The sequence below is a fragment of the Phyllobates terribilis genome, unplaced genomic scaffold (assembly GCF_046119375.1).
Source record: "Phyllobates terribilis strain yellow unplaced genomic scaffold, ASM4611937v1 Scaffold_7__3_contigs__length_470593459, whole genome shotgun sequence".
Classification (NCBI taxonomy): Eukaryota; Metazoa; Chordata; class Amphibia; order Anura; family Dendrobatidae; genus Phyllobates; species Phyllobates terribilis.
This window is the reverse complement of record NW_027362767.1, coordinates 390,095,102-390,116,714: the sequence shown is the minus strand read 5'-3', so window position 1 is coordinate 390,116,714 and position 21,613 is coordinate 390,095,102. Positions and strand designations below refer to the sequence as shown.

The 21,613-nt window shown below is 45.8% G+C and overlaps 1 protein-coding gene across 3 annotated transcripts in view; it reads right to left on the bottom strand.

Moving 5' to 3' along the window:
- Nucleotides 1–1,181: 1,181 nt before the first annotated feature.
- The window catches only part of LOC141153250 (cytochrome P450 2C19-like), a 104,178-nt gene continuing 83,746 nt past the window's right edge, over nucleotides 1,182–21,613 (bottom strand). For 2 of the 3 annotated variants that reach the window (XM_073637954.1, XM_073637953.1), the window contains 6 exons: nucleotides 5,310–5,470; nucleotides 5,049–5,225; nucleotides 3,858–3,999; nucleotides 3,048–3,235; nucleotides 2,752–2,893; nucleotides 1,182–1,363 (listed from right to left, as the gene is read on the bottom strand). In XM_073637954.1, coding sequence (XP_073494055.1) covers nucleotides 1,182–1,363; nucleotides 2,752–2,893; nucleotides 3,048–3,235; nucleotides 3,858–3,999; nucleotides 5,049–5,225; nucleotides 5,310–5,470 — 992 coding nt within the window. The remainder of the gene's footprint in view (nucleotides 1,364–2,751; nucleotides 2,894–3,047; nucleotides 3,236–3,857; nucleotides 4,000–5,048; nucleotides 5,226–5,309; nucleotides 5,471–21,613) is intronic. The other variant, XM_073637955.1, reaches the window with a different exon arrangement.

Sequence of the window (21,613 nt, the reverse complement as noted above, 5' to 3'; positions counted from 1 at the left end):
TCCTGACTGGAAAGAAAACGCCGTGTGGCTGTTTCAAGATGCTCATAAGAAGGCACTTGAATAAAAATGGGCTGCATGGTCGAGTCGCCAGAAGAAAGCCATTACTGCTCAAATATCACAAAGTATCTCGCCTACAATATGCCAAACAGTACAGAGACAAGGCTAAAATCTTCTGGAATAAGGTAATTTGGAGTGATGAGACCAAAATTGAACTTTTTGGCCACAAGCATAAATGTTACATTTGGAAAGAGGTCAACAGGGCCAATGATTAAAGGAACACCATCCCTACTGTTAAGCACGGAGGTGGATCGTTGATGTTTTGGGGATGTGTGAGCTAAAAAGGCACAGGAAAATTGGTAAAAGTTGAAGGAAAGATGGATGCAGCACGTTATCAGCAAATACTGGAAGAAAATTTGCACTCATCAGCCTGGAAGCTGCGCATGGGATGTACTTGGATGTTCCAACATGACGATCCAAAACACAAGGCCAAGTCGACCTGTCATGGACTATAGCAGAATAAAGTGAAGGTTTTGGAGTGGCCATCTCAGTCTCCTGACCTCAATATCATTGAGAAGTTCATGCTAGACAGCCCAGGAATTTATAGGAACTGGAGGCTTTTTGTCAAGAAGAATGGGCAGGTTTACCATCTGACAAAAATAAATAACCTCATCCACAACTACCACAAAACACTTTAAGCTGTCATTGATGTTACAGGGAGCAATACACGGTATTAAGAACTGGGGTATGTGAACTCTTGATCAGATTCATTTGGATATTTTTGGTTGTCATTAAGATTTAAAAAGAGAAAACACATTAGTTTGACAATAAATGGCTTCACCCAACCAATAACCATGAGTAGAGAAAAAGTTTTTTGTTCGAGTTCATATTCTCTGAAACAAGGCCAAGAAAGCAAAAATTCTGCCAGGTTATGTAAACTTTTGAGCACAACTGTATGTTCAAACAGATTTCCAGGTCTTCTATCTATCACTATCAGCAGTTTTCCAGAGTGAAACCTATTGATTGATTCCCTCGAATACTTTTTTTTAGTTTTAAATCATCACCAAATCAACTATTGACAAATAACTTTAGCTTCCAAATATTTAATTCTTGTAAAAGTCCAAATTTCAACCTTATAAATGCTGAAAGCAGAAATAAATGTAATAACAATTGTGCGAAATGAATCAGCGCGGGATGAAGGCCAACTGGTAATAACGAGGAAAATTTAAAAATCCACTCATTAATGGTGTTAAGTCTATTTCTGCTACGTCCACAAGTGATCGGAGGCTGAAGTTCTGTAAAATAGTCGTGAAAAACAAAAAAAGCTCCATTCTTGCCAGACCTTCTCCAAGACAGATCCGTTTTCCTGGAAAATAAAGAAATATTTTAGTAAATCAACCCTTAGTTTTCTGTCTCCCAAACATTACAAGTTTTAGATCTCTTTCTAATGCAACAGTGCCAAAGATCAATGGATATCAGGGACGAGACTAGGGTTAGCCAGACTAGACAGTAGTCTAGGGTGTAATGTTCTGCCTTTTTTACTAATTAGTGTTTCACTCCAAAAGGAAGAGGAGAAGAGCGCCTCATTTTAGTGCTAGAGGTTGTAGTGGGTTATTTTCTAAGTTTTGAGTTAGCCACATTGGAACAAAAGCTTCTTTAGGAGAATTATATAATTTTAAATAAAATTAATTAATTTTAGCCAAAAATTGTAAGTTAAATTGTTTCTCACTCTTCACTAAATATAAATTCTCTATGCTGCATTAAAATGAAACAATGGTATTTATTATAGGGTGAAATTTTGGTCATGGAATTATCTTATCACTAAGTAATTGTAACACTAATCATACTAATATAAAAGTCACTTTTAAGTACCATCATCCAGACTTTAATCTCATGGTAATAAAAATGCAAGTTTCATAAGATGAATTGGAGAATGTTAAAAAATGGTTTAAAAAAATTACTTTTAGAGAAAGATATTCATATTAGTGAAGTAAGTTTTTTCAAACAATTTATCAGATTAAAGAATTCTTCACCCATATTACTTTAGTAGTTGAGTAACACCAGGGGTTGTGTCTCTTGGTTGCTTGAGATTTATTTCATTTATTTACCAGTTTTCGGCTTGATCATGAGCTATGGCGATTTGATGGATGAACTTTCTGTAGGAAGATCTTTATTGTGCAAGCCAAGATAGGTCCACCAGGGTCTTCTCGGTTGTTATCTTGATGATATCAAGCCATTGGGCTACTGGTCTTCCTCTTTGGCCTGTCCCTTCCATTCTTTTGACCATGTCCTACTCCAGTGATTGCTGTCTTCATATGATGTGTCCAAAGTAGGAAATTCGTAGCTTTGGTATCCGTGCTTTGAGGGACATGTCTGGCTTGATTTGTTCTAAAATTGATTAGTTTGTTCTTCTTGCCATCCATGGTATTGATAACTCCCTTCTCCAGCATCAGATTTCGAAGGCGTCACTTCTTCTTCTGTCTTGTTTCTTTATCATTCAGGTTTTGCATTCATATGTTACCACAGAAAAGATCAAACTATGTACCAGGCATGTCTTTGTCACCAGTGAAATGTTCCTTGATTTAATGACCTTGTCCAGTGATTACTTTGTTAGTTTGACCTTAGCTACTCTCCTTGAGATACTTTATATAAATCTACCCTAAATTAATAGTCCAACCTTAAAAACTCTAAAGTCCATGATGATCAATTCTAGCCTTACCATTGTTGCTTAATCTTCTAATATCATGCACTTACCTGATGAGAATGGCATGAATCCATCCTTCCGAATGAACTTGCCGTTATCATCCAAGAAATGTCCCGGATTGAACTGATTCGGATATTTAAACTGTTTCGGATCTCGTAGAACTGAACCGAGCATTGGGTAGATGGTTGTACCCTAGAAATAACAATCTGGGTACATAAATAGTAACTATCACAACCAACTATTCATTTCTATTTAATATCATTAGACTATTGAGATGTATCATAGTTATTACTTTTCCACATCTACGAGCTTCTATCACTGAGTACAGAGAACAGCACCATTTTACCTGTGGAATAAGAAAATCTCTAAACTTTACATCTCGGATTACTTTATGTGGGATTCCCAGTGGTACGAGATCAATGTATCTTTGAATTTCATGGATTACCGCATCCATGTAGGGCATATGAGGTCGATCCTCTGTACATGGAGCCCTGTTCCTTCCAATCACTTTGTCGATCTCTTGATGGATGCGTTCTGTAAAGATGGAAGAAAATTGGGGTTCAAACTTAGAGATTACTTGAAATAATTAAAGACCATGGCAACCTTCCTCTTGAGTCACACTTCCAGTAGGGATATTGGTTAGGTCATCAATTGTAGTAAATTGTAGTAATTGTAGTAAAGTGCCCCAGTTTTTGGTGACTAAATTACTTTTTTGTGCAAGTTTGTGACAATTTTGAGGATCTCAAGCAGTGCATTTCAATGTGTGCAACATATATGAGTAAACAGGCTGCTGGCCACCAATTTTCTACTGTGTAAAAGGCCATCAAAATGTTGAAACAAAAAAAATCCTATACCCACCTCTCTGAACCCCTTTTTGTCACACACATCTGGTCCTCAAGGCATCTTCAGATCATCTGCGCTAGCACTGAAATCCCCAGGTGTCTAACGCTTGGAGGGTTCTGTGCAAGCATGCAAAAGGTCACAGAATTATGATGTTGTAGCATGCGCAATGACTTTGCACGCATGCTCAATATTGCCCTATATTCAATCAAAACCAGAAGTCCCATCCCAGCCTGAAAGTCCTGGGGATTTCAGCGCGAACTTTAGAGATAATCTGCTTATCTATGCGGATTAGAATTTTAAGGACTTTACGAACCTTCAACATCTGGATGCTTGAGAAGAATCATCAATCCATAACGCATTGTTGTGCTGACAGTTTCTGTCCCAGCGTCAAACAAATCATATGCTGTCTTGACAATGCCTTCCATGTGAAATTCAGTATCAGGTATACCTTTTTCCTGTGTAAATAAATATAAACATAAAATGATAGATGCCTGCAGAAACTATTGCTTGAGAAATATAATCTGTTAGAGAGACCACACATATTAGATAAAACGGCCAAATTTGACCATAACTAATGATCGTGGGCTGATTCAGTGAAACGGATGACCGTTCGTTTCGACCGACAACTACTCAACAAATGTTTGTCATCATTCAAAACATAAGTGTTGGATTTTTTTAGGTAATGATCCACACTGGAGACATCAGCTGAAAAAAAATCCAATATTTGCCAATGTGGTCTGTGAAGTGTTTACAGCCATTGAAAAATGATCGTTCATTCAACCAACTAACTATTGGTCATCGGCCCATTTTCTTCTAATATTTATGGAGGCGTTTATTAGACTATGCAATCAATTTTCCTGTGTGATCCTCCCCTATTAGAAATAGCCCCATGCAGACAGGGGCATAGCTCAAAGTTGCCGAACATCCAGAAATTCGTCGTTAAGCCTTTAAAGTAGGGCCCTTTTTTTCCCTGTCTGTAAAAATAAATTGAGGCGTCTGTAATTTTGTTGAAGATGGAGAAATTTGTTTGGATTATTATGACTGTAATTATCAATTACAGGTTACTGTGAATGCAGCTAATGTCATATTAGAATTATGGTCTGTAGACAAGAATCTTTTATGATCTTAGTGATTTTTTATGGATTTCCCATGTTGAATATCTGTGATTTTTGGAACGTGGTGCAAAAAAAAAATAAAATAAAGTTTGCAACTCTGGCGTAGCCAATATATGGTTTAGACCCAGTAATGTGTCCAAATTGTTGGGCACCAAAAATTATTAATAAAAATCTCTATATTACCTAAATCATGTAAGACAATGTCAAGGCTTGATTCTGCATTATCCTGGGCAACACTTTATATCAATATCTTGGTCATGGTTAGGTGTCTTCTTGGTGCTCTTTCCCCACCTCCCACATAAACACATTAGTATCCACGACTTGGTCCATGAGCCCCTCCACTCATGTCCTACCTAGGTTCCTATGTACAATCTATGGAACAACCTTACCTGTTCCATCTTAATAAGGAAGCAGTCAATAAAATCCCGAGGATCGTTGAGATCTAAAGTTTCCTTATGCATTTTCACATGTTTTGCAATAACTTCCTGAATACCGTCAATGGCATTGAAAAATTTATGATGAGGCCCGGGCATCTTTCCTACAACTTTTGGATAGACATTGTACATCTGAAAGAAATTGATGCAGGAAAGATATAGCATGCAACACTTTGCATTAATATATTTCAGGATTTGAAGCAAATCCTTCCTTACCTGTCCCCAAAAGGAGCTAAAACCTTTAAAAACTTCAGTTAGGAGACCCAATAGCTTCAGAAATTCTTTGTCCTCATATTCAAATCGATCTCCAAAAACCACTGAACAGATGACGTTAGAGACCGCTTTGGCAAAATAGAATGTCGGATCCAATGGTTGGGCTGTTATGGGAGAAGAGGCAACTATATTTAGGACTTCATTTTATTCTAGTTTTTGAGGACTTGCAGCAGGGTGTGTGATGGCTGCTATGAACAGCAGTTACAATACAGAATGGTAAAAAAAATATTCCAGTCTGAAGAAAATGATGGAGCTAAGGTTCCTCTTCTAGAAAATAGGTAGAAGCAGGAGAGCTAGATGCCGAGTGTTATCTGTGTGCATAGTGTCCTTATCTTACCTTATCTGGGTCCCCAGCATTAAAACTTAAATGTCAACTCACCCACCCTTTAACTATAATAAGATGACTCTGCTCATTCTGTCCCAGTCTACACAGCAAATCTGATATGGAAGCTATGGAAAATAGTTTGGCACAGATTATTAAATTTGCTTTAGTAGAGAATCTGGAAACTATTTAAAGTTTTTTTCACTTGGCTATTAATATAAAAATATAAATACTTAATAACATATACTTATTATAGAACACTTTTGACTCGCCCAGGGGATATTGGGGACTCGGTACCCGTGCCTTTACCTTATTGTAGGTTGTCACAGCAGTCGGCTCCCGGGCCCGTACTCTGGAGTCTCTCTTGAAAAGGGGCTCATCACTTGTTGGGATGAATAGTAGTTTTGTCTCGTGACGCCGCCTGTGGTTTCCGGTAATCGGTACTAGCGCTGCTGCAGACCTCTGTGGCAGTTGATAGGGCAGCTTGGTTGGAGCGGCTCCCCATAGGTGGAGAGGGCCCCAGGGCAGTGTAGGATGGATGGGGATGCAGGTGAGAGGTGGCCAGGTCGGATCAGGGGAAATGACGGACACGCACACAGGGGTTTGCTTCAGTACCTTTACTGGTGTGGATAACTGGTACGGTCCAGGGTACTCAGTAGGAAGGGTGCACTTCTGGACTCTCCCCAGTGAGCAGGTATAAGGCCTCCTGGTCCATTGCTTCCTCTTTCTAAGTTTCTGACCTGCCTGGAGCTAGGCCTGGCTTCTATGCTGTTTCTCTCTCTCTCTCACCTGCTGGCTTTGTAGTAGGACTTTCCTCTGGCAACCACTCTCCCTGGAAACTGGGGCCTTCGTGATTCTTGGCCTGTCGATGGGTTTAGCTTCAGGTCTACCGGGGACTTGTAGCCCTCCTGGTATGCCAGCGATCCCTACTGGGTGTAGATGCCCCCATAGGCGCGGACCCGGTGTCCGGCTGGTATTCTGGGGTGAACCTATGATGCTCCTCTTCCCCCTTATCACTTCTCTCCTCTGCTTGCCTCCGGCCACACTCAGGGCCCTCAACTCAGGCTTCAGCATGTGCTGCAGGCCTTGACTTGTCTCAGCACAGCAGCCAGCGTGCTGTGTCTTCACTGCTCTCCTAGGGTCAGCACATTCTTTCACTATCTGACTACCTAACTCCACCCTCCAGTATATATATCCCTAACAGGGCTCCCTCTGGTGGTATGAGGTGGAAGGGTGGAGGTGTTTGTGTGTAGTGAGGGCCTCTTGTGGAGAAGTCCATCCGTGCACCCTTTTGGGTCCTGTGGTACCTGTGAACAGCAAGGTGCCACATCCCCCCTAGTACAACTCAGTACTCCTGGACTGAAGCATTTTGTAAAAGGTTACAACAACAACAATTATAATAACAATAATAACATTTTCTTAAAACATATAATACACCTTTCTTAAAGTCTCAGTGAGATCCATTACAGGTGTCCATTTCTCTGGTGAAGGTGAAAATGGAGCAGCATGAGGGACCCGCCCAAAAACCCTCAACGTAGGCCCTGGGCGTGGCTGCAGGGGTGTTACTAATGTCTGTGCATGCACTATCTGTTAACCTGTCAGATCAATGTGCAGGTAAGTCATAGAACTGCCTCAATCTCTCTATGGGACTGGCAAGTACACTGTTTACTGAGCCTTCAGGCTCTGCTTCAACTGGTGCTTCTCCTCTTACTGGGGACTCTTCCTGTTCCTGAGCAGACTCTTCCAGGGCGCTTACAGGTAATACTTGCAGTGGATGTTCTTCTGGTTGCTGATAGAAGTGTATCACTGGTATGATAACTGCTCCATCAAGTTGAGGCCAGTCTGCAGGGAAATTTCCTAGAACTGTATGAAGTACATCTTCTTTGGGTTCTTCCGGTACTATAAGAGGTACTTCTTTCTCCTGTGGCTTCAGTAGACCTGGGCATAATTTCAAGTGGTCTCTTGAGACTGTTTCAGTTGTCTTCCCTCTGTCCTTGCTGATCAGGCAGGTTTTGCTGTTGTCAAATCTGGAATTTAATACAGTGTAGGGCAATCTTTCCCACTGGTCATCAAGCTTTTGGCCTCTTCTCTTCCTCTTTAGCACGATTTCTCCAGGTGCCAAGCGTTCTTCTGGTGCATGCTTATTGTACTGTTCTTCTTGCTTTTCCCTTACTCTGTTTATACTGTCTTCGACACAGGCCTGTACTCTCCTGCACTGCTCCTGCCGATTTGTGTCCCAGTCTACAGTGGACATATCTGAATCAGGTTCTACCACTCCGAGATCCAGGTACATGGGCAATTTTACGAGTCTTGCTCTCATGAGGTACGCTGGGGTACAATTATAAGAACTCACAGGTATGTGATTGTACAGATCTACTAGGTCAGGTATAAAGATGAGCGGTGTTCGACTCAAACTGTTTGCCAATATGAAATTCAAGCTGTTTTGGGCAGTGTTCGAGCCGTTCGAGGAACCCGAACGATTTGCAAAAAATTTGGCTGTTCGAGGTTATGTTCGATAACTGTTCGTACACCAAAATCGTAACTGGATTTTTTCACAGTAATACTGTTTATCAATGTTAATAGACAGTTTCAGTGTAGAGTGGGCGGGGGGAGGGGCAGGGGATGGATCTCTGCAGAAATAATGCCGATCTCCATTTTTTTTCTTTCCCGCATTTACAATGGGGAGGTGCAGTCTGTCAGCCTATCAGCAGCGCGCACACGCAGCGAAGTGCTTTTTTTCACACAAGCAAGGGCATGTGTCATTGGCTGTGTATGTTACATGTCCTTGCCCAGTCATTTTCCCCGTCGCCACCATTTTCTCACTGCTACAGCTGAGTGTTAGACGGCACCGCTGCTGCTGTAGGAGCTATACTTTCTAACTGTGTGAATTGCAAGCAAATTTGCTGTTAAATAGACAGATTGGTTTAGGGAGTAGGGACTAGTTGTAATTACAGCCCTTTTGAGGGCTAGGTTACTGCAGTTCCTAGCACTTTTTTCCAGGCAGGTCAGTGCCAGTGCTGTGCAAGTGTTTTTCACAGCATTTAGCTAAATATAGCTAAGCCAATCCTTTTGGGCCTCTTGCAGTGTGTGTTAGTCAGTGGAGTAGCCTATCTGTGTTGCAAGCTACACCACTGGGTATCTAATACAATTTTTTTACTGCATCTAGCCCAGTAAATATTTTTGGGCATAGTAGCAGTGTCTGGTAGTCAGTGGAGTAGCCCATCTGAACAAAGCTACACCACCTGGGTATCTAATAAAATTTTTTTTACTGCATCTAGCCCAGTAAATCCTTTTGGGCCTGTATCAGTGTCTGGTAGACATTGGAGTAGCCCATCTGAACCAAGCTACACCACTGTGTATTAAATAACAATTTTTTACTGCATCTAGCCCAGTAAATCCTTTTGGGCCTGTAGCAGTGTCTGGTAGTCCTTGGAGTAGCCCATCTGAACCAAGCTACACCACTGTGTATCTAATAACAATTTTTTACTGCATCTAGCCCTGTAAATCCTTTCGGGCATAGTAGGAATGTATGTTAGTCAGTGGAGTAGCCCATCTGAACCAAGCTACAGCTACAAGCTACAGGGGAATCCTGCAGAAAATACCTGTGTGAATTGTAGTGAGTTGCTGCATTGTGACCTGCTGAGTGCTTTTCTACCTGTTTAGTTTTATTGGGCATTTTAAAACCTAGTTTTTAGTTTCTTAGTTTACTACCTGTGAATTTAAGGGTTAATTACATTGCACTAAAATCCTGAGGTGTAGCTTTACTCACAAGGGGTTAATTAAGGGGAAGGGATCATAATTAAGGGTTTATAAGGGGCAGCTGGTTGGGCATCCAGTCCTTTGGAAGTGCATTGAGGTGAAGGGTGCATTGCTGGAAAAGGGAAAAAAAAATCTTTAAATCTCTTAATTTGCGAGTGTGAACGAGCTGAGTGTGTGACTTGTGCGAATGAAAGTAAGTGTGTGACTTGTTTTTCAGTGACTTGGATTCAGAGAGTTTGGAAGGGAGGACTTTGGACTGAATTGCTGTCTGTATTTCATTAATTCTTTACTTTTCTATTTACTTAACATTCTGTCTATTACAATCCCCATTAGGAAATGAGCTCCATTATTGACAATGCTATCCAGTGTACAACCGGTCGGGGTTGCTTACTGCTGCGCGAGATGTGTGCACGTTGTGGAAGCCCAGATACTGGATCTAAATGAGCAGCTGGCAACACTGAGATCCATTGACAAACATGGAAAGGAGTCTGCTGCTCACTGAGCAGCAGCTCACTGGGGTAGATGTGGGGGAGGGTGGTAGTCGGGAGCTGCAGGACAGTGAGGCCGTTAGTTGGGTGACAATTAGAAGGGGGGATAGAGGGAAGAGTGCCAGGGAGGCTAGTCCTGATCTGGCACACCCCAATAAGTTTGCAAAGTTGGCAGATGAGGGGAGTGACGGTACAGGGTGTAGCGCCGGCGTCCCTGCCCTCTGCTAGGCAGGGACGCTGTTCCCCTCACCTCTCTGCTCCGTGCCCGGCGTCCTCCTACTGCTCTGCTGGCAGCGCGCGCTCCTTCCCGGCCACTGTGCTTAGGGCGCGCGCGCGCGCTCTCCCTCCCTCTTAAAGGGGCCGCGCGCGCCGTCCTAAGGTGTCCCCGGCCAATTGCCGGAGGACCTCCCATATAAAAGGCACCTCCTCCAAAATGGAGGTGCCCGAGCAATGTTGTTGCACTGTTCACTACTCTGCTTCAGCCCTCAGGTCCCGTTGCCAGTTACCTGCCAGTTACCTGCCAGTTACCTGCCAGATTCCTGCCTGATTATCTGCTACCTGCCTGCTAGTCTGAGGTCCGACGGTCTGCCTTACTACTCCTGTCAGTTTGTCTAAGGACCAGCCTGCCCGCTCACCTGGGAGCGCACATCAGCCACCTGCCTGCTTGCCCGAGGTCCGACGGTCTGCCTTCCAACTCCTGTCAGTCTGTCTATGGACCAGCTTGCCCGCTCACCTGGGAGCACACACCTGCTACCTGCCTGCTAGTCTACCTGGAGACTCCGCCGTCACGTGCTGTGACCACCTGCCTGTCCAGTGACTCCTGCTCGCTCACCTGGGAGCGCTCATCTGCTGCCTGTCTGCTAGCCTACCTGGAGGCTCTGCCGTCACGTGCTGTGACCACCCGCCTGTCCAGAGACTTCTGCCCGCTCACCTGGGAGCGCTCATCTGCCGCCTGTCTGTTGGTCTTCCTGGAGGCTCCGCCGTCACATGCTGTGACCACCCGTTCATCCAGAGACTCTCGCCTGCTCACCTGGGAGCTCACGTCTATCATCAGCCGCCACAGGTCGTACCAACCCTTTATCTAGAGACTGCCCCGGTCACTTGCCGTGACCATCTGCCCGTTCATTCAGAGACTGCCCCGGTCACTTGCCGTGACCTCCAGCCCGTTCACTCAGAGACTGTCCCGGTCACCTGCTGTGACCTCCTGCCCGTCTTCCCTGGTCGCCACCCGCTCCCTTACAAGGACTGCCCCCTTGTATAGTAGCTCAGAGGTTCCGCCTCCCAGACCCATTACAGTTTGCTCGGGCCATGGAACCCGGTGGCACCCAAGCTCCCTCGCTCTCGGACCTGTGTCATGAACTGTCCCGTCAAAGGTCCCAACAGGAGTCCATCCTGGGTCACCTGCGGAATGTCAATACTCGCCTGGACACTCTGACTGCTCCACCAGCAACCTCCGCCAGTGCCATGTCTCGCAATCCGGCAGCCCCGCTGCCCACTAATTCCATGGTATCCTACCCCGGACCCCGGCTTTCTGCACCTCCTCGCTTCGGAGGCGACTCCGCCCAGGCTCGGGGCTTCATAAATCAGTGCACCCTGCACTTTGAACTATTGTCCCACCAGTTTAACTCCGACCGGGCCAAAATTGCATTCATCATGTCCCATCTCACCGGGGAGGCCCTGGCCTGGCTAAATCCTCTATGGGAGAGAGGAGACCCCCTGGTGTCCGACTTGCCTGCCTTTCTCACGGCTTTCCGGAAAGTCTTCGACGAACCCGGACGGAAGACCTCACCCGCATCATCTCTGCTACGCCTCCGTCAGGGAAGTCTCACCGTGGGCCAATATGCCATACGGTTCCGTACCCTTGCCTCGGAGCAGGCCTGGGATAACGACGCTCTGGTATCCGTCTTCTGGGAGGGTCTGTCCGGCCGTATTAAAGATGAACTTGCCGGTCGGGACATTCTTACCACTCTCGATGACCTAATAACTCTTGCCACCCGGATTGATCTACGGTTCCAGGAGCGTGCCAAAGAGGTCACCCGTGAGAGGAGGTTTCCACGTCTAGCTCCTACTTTTCAGAAACCCGTCACTCCATCCGTCTCTCCCCAGGTACACTCTCCTGAGCCTATGCAGGTCGACCAGACCAAGATGGTCAAAACCCGTCAGGACTTATGCCGTGCCGAAGGGAGCTGCTTCTACTGTGGCAGTAAGGAGCACCGGATCCGTACCTGCCCGGAGAGGTCGGGAAACGCCTGTGTCTAGGTTCGCTCAGAGAGGTCAACCTAGACAAGAATAAATCCTCTCCATCTCTGCTACTGTCAGTCTCAATTATCTGCGGGGAGAATCGTTATTTCGAACTAGCCCAACTTGACTCTGGAGCGGCCGGGAATCTTATCTCACAGTCCCTGGTAGAAAAATACCGCATTCCCACCAAACCTCTGGCTGTACCAATATCTGTCGCTGCTGTGGATGGGGGCCTCTTACCACGTCCCATCCAACTCATCACCGAATCCGTAACTCTGCAAGTGGGAATGCTGCATTCTGAGAGCATCTCCTTTCATGTTCTGCCTGGACTCTCTCACGCCCTCATGCTAGGCCTACCTTGGCTCCAGAGACATGCACCCGTGCTTGACTGGCAGACCGGAGAAGTCCTTTGCTGGGGACGGTACTGCCATAAGACCTGTCTGGTTCCCGTCCATCCCGTCCGTCCTTCTCCTACCCCAGCTAATCTACCTGGACTTCCGATTCCTTATTGGTCTTATGCTGATGTCTTTAATAAAAAGGAAGCAGAGACACTACCTCCTCATAGACCAAACAACTGTCCTATCGACCTGTTACCTGGTACTACTCCTCCCCGTGGGCGTATTTATCCTTTATCCGCTGCTGAGACCCGGTCGATGTCCGAATATATTGAGGAGAATCTGGCCAGGGGATTCATCCGGAAATCTACCTCTCCGGCGGGAGCAGGCTTCTTTTTCGTCAAAAAGAAGGACGGCTCTCTCCGTCCCTGTATAGACTATAGAGGCCTTAACCAGATCACGGTGAAGAATAAGTACCCCCTTCCGCTCATTCCGGAGTTATTTGATCGCCTGAGGGGGGCTAGAATCTTCACCAAACTGGACCTCCGTGGGGCGTACAACCTGGTTCGTATCCGTCAGGGGGATGAATGGAAGACGGCATTCAACACCCGGGACGGCCACTATGAATATCTGGTAATGCCCTTTGGTCTCTGTAACGCTCCTGCCGTCTTTCAAGAGTTGGTCAATGACATCTTCCGGGACCTTCTCTACTCCTGCGTAGTGGTGTACCTGGACGACATCTTGGTCTTCTCTCCGGATCTCCAGACTCACCGGAGGGACGTTCGTCAGGTCCTGCTCAGGCTCAGGCAGAATCACCTCTTCGCTAAATACGAGAAGTGCCTCTTTGAGCAGACCTCGCTTCCGTTTTTGGGCTACATTATTTCTCAGACCGGCCTACGAATGGATCCAGAGAAACTGTCTGCCATCGAGAAATGGCCTCGACCGGAGGGGTTGAAGGCCATTCAGCGATTCCTGGGCTTCGCCAACTACTACCGCCTCTTCATACCACACTTCTCTTCCCGGACTGCCCCAATTTCCGCGCTCACCCGTAAGGGTACTAATCCCAAAGAGTGGCCGCCCGAAGCAGAGGAGGCCTTTCTTTCCCTAAAACAGGCCTTCTCTTCCGCCCCGGTGCTGCATCGCCCGGACGGCAACAAGCAGTTCTTCCTGGAAGTTGACGCCTCCTCCTCTGGAGCCGGAGCGGTACTTACTCAAAAATCATCTTCCGGAAGAATGGTAACTTGTGGCTTCTTCTCCAAACTCTTCTCCTCTTCTGAGCGCAACTATTCCATAGGAGACCGAGAGTTATTGGCCATCAAACTGGCATTGGAGGAGTGGCGTTACCTACTCGAGGGGGCTCTTCACCCGGTAATAATTTACACTGACCACAAGAACTTGGCTTATCTCCAGCATGCCCAGAGACTTAACCCGCGCCAAGCCCGGTGGTCCTTGTTTTTTGCTCGCTTTGATTTTGTTCTTCATTTTCGCCCGGCTGACAAAAACGTCAAAGCAGATGCCTTGTCCCGATCCTTTCTGGTGTCCGATCTCGAGGAAGAACCTAAACATATCATCGATCCCGCCAGAGTAATGCAGGTGGCTCCCGTGAGTCTAAATCGTCTCCCTCCCGGTAAGACGTTCGTATCAGTACCTGATCGGGAGAAGATCCTACACTGAGGTCACTCGTCTAAACTAGCTGGCCACGCCGGTCAGAAAAAGACCCTCCAGCTTATTGTCCGGCACTACTGGTGGCCTACCCTGCACAAGGACGTAATAGACTTTGTTTCTGCCTGTGTGTCCTGCGCCCGCAACAAAGTCCCGAGACACCTGCCAGCCGGTCGCCTTCTTCCGCTTCCTGTGCCTGCTGCCCCCTGGCAGCATATTGCTATGGACTTAATAACTGATCTCCCCGTCTCTGCCGGTTGTACAGACATTTGGGTGGTCGCTGACCGCTTTTCCAAGATGGCTCACTTTATTCCCCTGCCTGGCCTCCCGTCTGCACCCGAGCTGGCTAAAGACTTTATCCGCCACATCTTCCGTCTTCATGGCCTGCCCCTCCACATCGTGTCGGATCGTGGGGTACAGTTCACCTCACGTTTCTGGAGAGCCACTTGTAAACTGCTAGACGTCACCCTGGACTTCTCTTCCGCTTACCACCCACAGTCCAATGGTCAAGTGGAGCGGATCAATCAGAACCTGACCAGTTACCTCCGGCACTTCGTTAATGCCCATCATTCTGACTGGGTGGATCTCCTACCGTGGGCCGAGTTCTCCTATAACAATCACGAGAGCGAATCCTCCTCCAAATCCCCGTTTTTTGTAGTCTTCGGTCAGCATCCTCGGATTCCTTTTCCTGTCTCCACCTCTGTGGACAACCCGGCTGCGGAATCTCTCGTTAGTAAATTTTCCTCCATTTGGGAGAGTACCCGATCCGCACTCCTTCAGTCGTCCGAACGGATGAAAAGACACGCTGACAAAAAACGCCTGGATCCTCCACAATTTCGTCCTGGAGATAAAGTCTGGCTCTCATCTTAATATGTCCGACTCAAGATACCTTCTTACAAGTTAGGGCCTCGGTTCATCGGTCCTCTGGAGGTCATCAGTCAGATCAACCCGGTGGCCTATAAATTAAAACTCCCGGCCAACTTACGGATCCCTAACTCCTTCCATGTATCTCTCCTCAAACCTGTGGTACTTAACTCTTTTTCCATGTCTACAGGTACGCCTCCTGCTCCGGTTTCTGCTGAGGATGAGTTTGAGGTAGAGAACATTCTTGCCACCAAAAGGGTAAGAGGAAAGACCTTTTTTCTAGTAGATTGGAGGGGGTTTGGTCCTGAGGAGAGAACGTGGGAGCCCCGGGAGAACATCCATGCCCCTCTTATCCTAGCTAAATTTCTGTCTGGCCTAAAAAAGGGGGGGCCTAAAGGGGGGGGTACTGTAGCGCCGGAGTCCCTGCCCTCTGCTAGGCAGGGACGCTGTTCCCCTCACCTCTCTGCTCCGTGCCCGGCGTCCTCCTCCCGCTCTGCTGGCAGCGCGCGCTCCTTCCCAGCCACTGTGCTTAGGGCGCGCGCGCGCGCTCTCCCTCCCTCTTAAAGGGGCCGCGCGCGCCGTCCTAAGGTGTCCCCGGCCAATTGCCGGAGCACCTCCCATATAAAAGGCACCTCCTCCAAAATGGAGGTGCCCGAGCAATGTTGTTGCACTGTTCACTACTCTGCTTCAGCCCTCAGGTCCCGTTGCCAGTTACCTGCCAGTTACCTGCCAGTTACCTGCCAGATTCCTGCCTGATTATCTGCTACCTGCCTGCTAGTCTGAGGTCCGACGGTCTGCCTTACTACTCCTGTCAGTTTGTCTAAGGACCAGCCTGCCCGCTCACCTGGGAGCGCACATCAGCCACCTGCCTGCTTGCCCGAGGTCCGACGGTCTGCCTTCCAACTCCTGTCATTCTGTCTATGGACCAGCTTGCCCGCTCACCTGGGAGCACACACCTGCTACCTGCCTGCTAGTCTACCTGGAGACTCCGCCGTCACGTGCTGTGACCACCTGCCTGTCCAGTGACTCCTGCTCGCTCACCTGGGAGCGCTCATCTGCTGCCTGTCTGCTAGCCTACCTGGAGGCTCTGCCGTCACGTGCTGTGACCACCCGCCTGTCCAGAGACTTCTGCCCGCTCACCTGGGAGCGCTCATCTGCCGCCTGTCTGTTGGTCTTCCTGGAGGCTCCGCCGTCACATGCTGTGACCACCCGTTCATCCAGAGACTCTCGCCTGCTCACCTGGGAGCTCACGTCTATCATCAGCCGCCACAGGTCGTACCAACCCTTTATCTAGAGACTGCCCCGGTCACTTGCCGTGACCATCTGCCCGTTCATTCAGAGACTGCCCCGGTCACTTGCCGTGACCATCAGCCCGTTCACTCAGAGACTGTCCCGGTCACCTGCTGTGACCTCCTGCCCGTCTTCCCTGGTCGCCACCCGCTCCCTTACAAGGACTGCCCCCTTGTATAGTAGCTCAGAGGTTCCGCCTCCCAGACCCATTACACAGGGGTAGCACTGCTGCAGAAAGCCGGAGGAGTGTCAGCTCCAGTAAAGAGGGAAATAGGAGAGTCGGGCAGGCCAGGCAGGTGCTGGTAGTGGGGGACTCAATTATTAGGGGAACAGATAGGGCAAACTATCACAAAGACAGGGATCGTCGAACAGTGTGCTGCCTACCTGGCGCTCGAGTCCGGCATATCGCTGATCGGGTTGACAGATTACTGGGAGGGGCTGGTGAGGACCCAGCGGTCATGGTGCACATTGGGACAAATGAGAAAGTTAAAGGTAGGTGGAAGGTCCTTAAAGATGATTTCAGGGAATTAGGCTGCAAGCTGAAAGCAAAGACCTCCAAGGTGGTATTCTCTGAAATACTACCAGTACCACGTGCCACGCTAGAGAGGCAATAGGAGATTAGGGAGATAAATAAGTGGCTCAAGAACTGGTGTAGTAAGGAGGGATTTTGGTTTCTGGAGAACTGGGCCGACTTCTCAGTTGGCTACAGACTCTACGCTAGGGACCGGCTGCACCTTAATGGGGAGGGTGCAGCTGTGCTGGGGGAGAAAATGGCTAGAAGGTTGGAGGAGTGTTTAAACTAGGGATTGGGGGGGAGGCAATTCATTTTATAGGTGGGGAAGATAGTGTAGATAGTGACCTGGGCACAAATAAAGAAATTGGGGGTGAGGTTAGAATAGTCAATAAAGTAAGAAGGAATAGAGGTACAGAGAGATACATAAAATGCATGTACACTAATGCCAGAAGCATCACCAACAAAATGGAGGAATTAGAATTAATTTTGTTGGAAAATAATTATAACATGGTAGGGATATCTGAGACGTGGCTGGACGAGAGCCATTACTGGGCAGTTAATTTACAGTGCTATAGTCTGTTCAGAAATAACGATACAAACAAGCGAGGGGGGGGTTTGTGTTTATATGTAAAATCATCCTTAAAACCAGTCTTGTGGGAGGATATATGTGAATCTAATGAAAATGTAGAGTCCCTGTGGGTGGATATAAGGGGAGGGGGAAAAAATAATAAATTACTGATAGGGGTTTGTTATAAGTCTCCAAAAAATAATGGAAGTAGCGGAGAATATCCTCGTAAATCAAATAGATGAAGCAGCGACTCAAGGAGAAGTCATTATTATGGGAGACTTCAACTACCCTGAAATACATTTGGGGACAGAAACATTTAGTTCAAGCAAAGGTAATAGGTTTTTGACAACTATGAGAGACAATTACCTTTCACAACTGGTTCAGGACCCAACAAGAAGGGGGGCACTGCTAGACCTAATATTAACCAATAGGCCAGACCGCATATCAAATATGCGAGTTGGGGGTCACTTGGGTAATAGTGATCACAAAATAATACGTTTTCATGTAACCTTTACTAAGATGTGTAGTAGAGGGGTTACAAGGACACTAAAGTTCAGGAAGGCTAATTTACAACGGTTGAGAGATGATCTTAGTGCAATAAACTGGGACGATATCCTGAGACAAAAAGCTACACAAATCAAATGGCAGGCATTTATTAACATCCTGAATAGTACCTGTGCACAATATATACCCTTTGGGAATAAACATGCTAGAAATAGGAGGAAACCACTATGGCTAAATAGAGCTGTAAGGGGCGCAATAAGTGACAAAAAGAAAGCATTTAGAGAACTAAAGCAAGTAGGTAGTGATGAGGCATTAAATAAATATAGAAAATTAAATAAATTATGTAAAAAACAAATCAAGGCAGCAAAGATTGAGGCAGAGAAATCATTGCCAGAGAAAGTAAAAATAACCCCAAAATATTCTTTAACTACATAAATAGTAAAAAAATAAAAAATTATAGTGTTGGCCCCCTGAAAAATAGTCTGGGTGAAATGGTGGATGAGGATGAGGAAAAAGCCAATATGCTAAATTATTTTTTTTCAACCGTATTTACACAAGAAAATCGCATGACAAAAAACATGATTAGTGATAACAAAAATTCTCCATTAAATGTCACTTGCTTAACCCAGCAGGAAGTACAGCGGCGTCTAAAAATCACTAAAGTTGACAAATCCCCGGGCCCGGATGGGATACATCCGCGAGTACTGCAGGAATTAAGTAATGTCATAGATAGACCATTATTTTTAATCTTTAAAGATTCCATAATAACAGGGTCTGTACCACAGGACTGGCGTATAGCAAATGTGGTGCCAATATTCAAAAAGGGGACAAAAACTGAAAATGGAAATTATAGGCCGGTAAGCTTAACCTCTACTGTGGGTAAAATCCTGGAGGGTTTCCTAAGAGATGCTATAATAGAGTATCTGAAGAAGAATAACCTCATGACCCAATATCAACATGGGTTTACGAGGGACCGTTTCTGTCAAACTAATCTGATCAGTTTTTATGAGGAGGCAAGTTCTGGACTGGACCAAGGAAATGCAGTGGATGTTGTGTATATGGACTTTTCAAAAGCTTTTGATACGGTTCCACACAAAAGGTTGATACATAAAATGAGAACAATGGGGATAGGGGAAAATATATGTATGTGGGTTAAGAATTGGCTCAGTGATAGGAAACAAAGTGTGGTTATTAATGGAAAACACTCAGACTGGGTCTCAGTTAACAGTGGGGTACCACAGGGGTCAGTATTGGGCCCCCTTCTTTTTAACATATTTATTAATGACCTTGTAGGGGGCATACAAAGTAATATTTCAATATTTGCAGATGACACTAAACTCTGCAGGGTAATCAATACAGAGGAGGACAATTTTATATTACAGGAGGATCTATGTAAACTAGAAGCTTGGGCTGATAAATGGCAAATGAGCTTTAATGGGAATAAATATAAGGTAATGCACTTGGGCAGAGGAAATAAAATGTATAATTACATGCTTAATTGTAAAACACTGGGCAAAGCTGTAACTGAAAAAGACCTGGGTGTATTGGTGGACAACAAGCTCAGCTCACGTTTGGTAGCCAGTGTCAGGCAGCTGCTGCAAAGGCAAATAAAATAATGGGATGCATTAAAAGAGGCATAGATGCTCATGAGGAGAACATAATTTTACCTCTATAAAAGTCATTAGTGCGACCACACTTAGAATACTGTGTACAGTTCTGGTCTCCGGTGTATAAGAAAGACATAGCTGAACTAGAGCGGGTGCAGAGAAGAGCGACCAAGGTTATTAGAGGACTGGGGGGTCTGCAATACCAAGACAGGCTATTACACTTGGGGTTATTTACTGTTAAAAAAGAAGGCTTAGGGGTGATTTTATTACTATGTACAAGTATTTGAGGGGACAGTACAAAGACCTTTCTACTGATCTTTTTACTCTAAGGCCTGAGACGGGGACAAGGGGGCATCTTCTATGTCTGGAGGAAAGAAGGTTTAATCATAATCACAGATGGGGATTCTTTACTGTAAGAGCAGTGAGACTATGGAACTCTCTGCCGCATGATGTAATGAGTGATTCACTGTTAAAATTTAAGAAGGTCATGGATGCCTTTCTTGAAAAGTATAATATTACAGGTTATAAATACTAGATTCCTTGATAAAGTATTGATCCAGGGAACTAGTCTGATTGTCGTATGGAGTCGGGAAGGAATTTTTTTTCCCAATGTGGAGCTTAGAGTTTGCCACATGGGTTTTTTTTGCTTTCCTCTGGATCAACAAGTTAAGCTATGGGTTGAACTAGATGGACTTAGTCTTCCTTCAACTTTAAAAAATTATGTTACCTGTGTATCTAATAACAATTTTTTACTGCATCTAGCCCAGTAAATCCTTTTGGGTATAGTAGCAGTGTGTGTAAGTCAGTGGAGTAGCCCATCTGAACCAAGCTACACCACCTGTGTATCTAATAACAATTTTTAACTGCATCTAGCCCAGTAAATCCCATTGGGCATAGTAGCAGTGTCTGGTAGTCAGTGGAATAGCCCATCTGAACCAAGCTACACCACTGTGTATCAAATAACAATTTTTTACTGCATCTAGCCCTGTAAATCCTTTTGTGCCTATAGCAGTATCTAGTAGTCATTGGAGTAGCCGATCTGAACCAAGCTACAACACCTGTGTATCTAACAATTTTTTTTTACTGCATCTATCCCAGTAAATATTTTAAGGCATAGTAGCAGTGTCTGGTAGTCAGTGGAGTAGACCATCTGAACCAATCTACACCACTGTGTATCAAATAACAATTTTTTACTGCATATAGCCTAGTAAATCCTTTTGGGCCTGTAGCAGTATCTTGTAGTCTTTGGAGTAGCCCATCTGAACCAAGCTACACCACTTGTGCATCAAATAACATTTTTTTACAGCATCTAGCCCAGTAAATCCTTTTGGGCCTTTAGTAGTGTCTGTTAGACATTGGAGTAGCCCATCTGAACCAAGCTGCACCTGTTATGTTCTGCTACCAGAGCTAAGGAAAGAGAGGAGATCTGTCCCTACGATAGAACTCAGCTGAATCCCTACGATGTAACAGGGAACCTGATCCTGCGATCAGACCTGCTAAAGTCCTAAGCTAGTCTGTACGGAGACCTATAGATGTGGGGAAGGAATCCCTACAAGTACTAAGGACTGGGAGGAAAATGGGACACCTCCTAACAGAAATAGTAGCAGACAGACAAACAAACAAAATATATAGAACACTGAGGTCCGTAGACCAAGCAAACTAACAGAGTTAGATACAGAGCACAGGCTAGCTAGAAAGTAGTTATACAATGAAGTCCAGCAAAGCCAGAAGGGCGGAGCAGGATTAAATAGGCCAACGAGGTCATGTGACCAGCAAAGGAAAAAACCTAAGAGCAAGGTTCTAACAGTACCCCCCCCTCTAAGAGGATCCTCCGGATCCCCTAGGACCAGGCTTATCAGGAAATCTCCTGTGAAACGCTCTGATAAGTCTGGACGCGGAAACATCATCTGACCTCACCCAAGAGTTATCCTCGGGTCCGAAACCTTTCCAGGCCACCAGATACTGCAAACTACCTCTATACCGTCTAGAGTTAAGGAAAGAGAGGAGATCTGTCCCTTCGATAGAACTCAGCTGAATCCCTACGATGTAACAGGGAACCTGATCCTGCGATCAGACCTGCTAAAGTCCTAAGC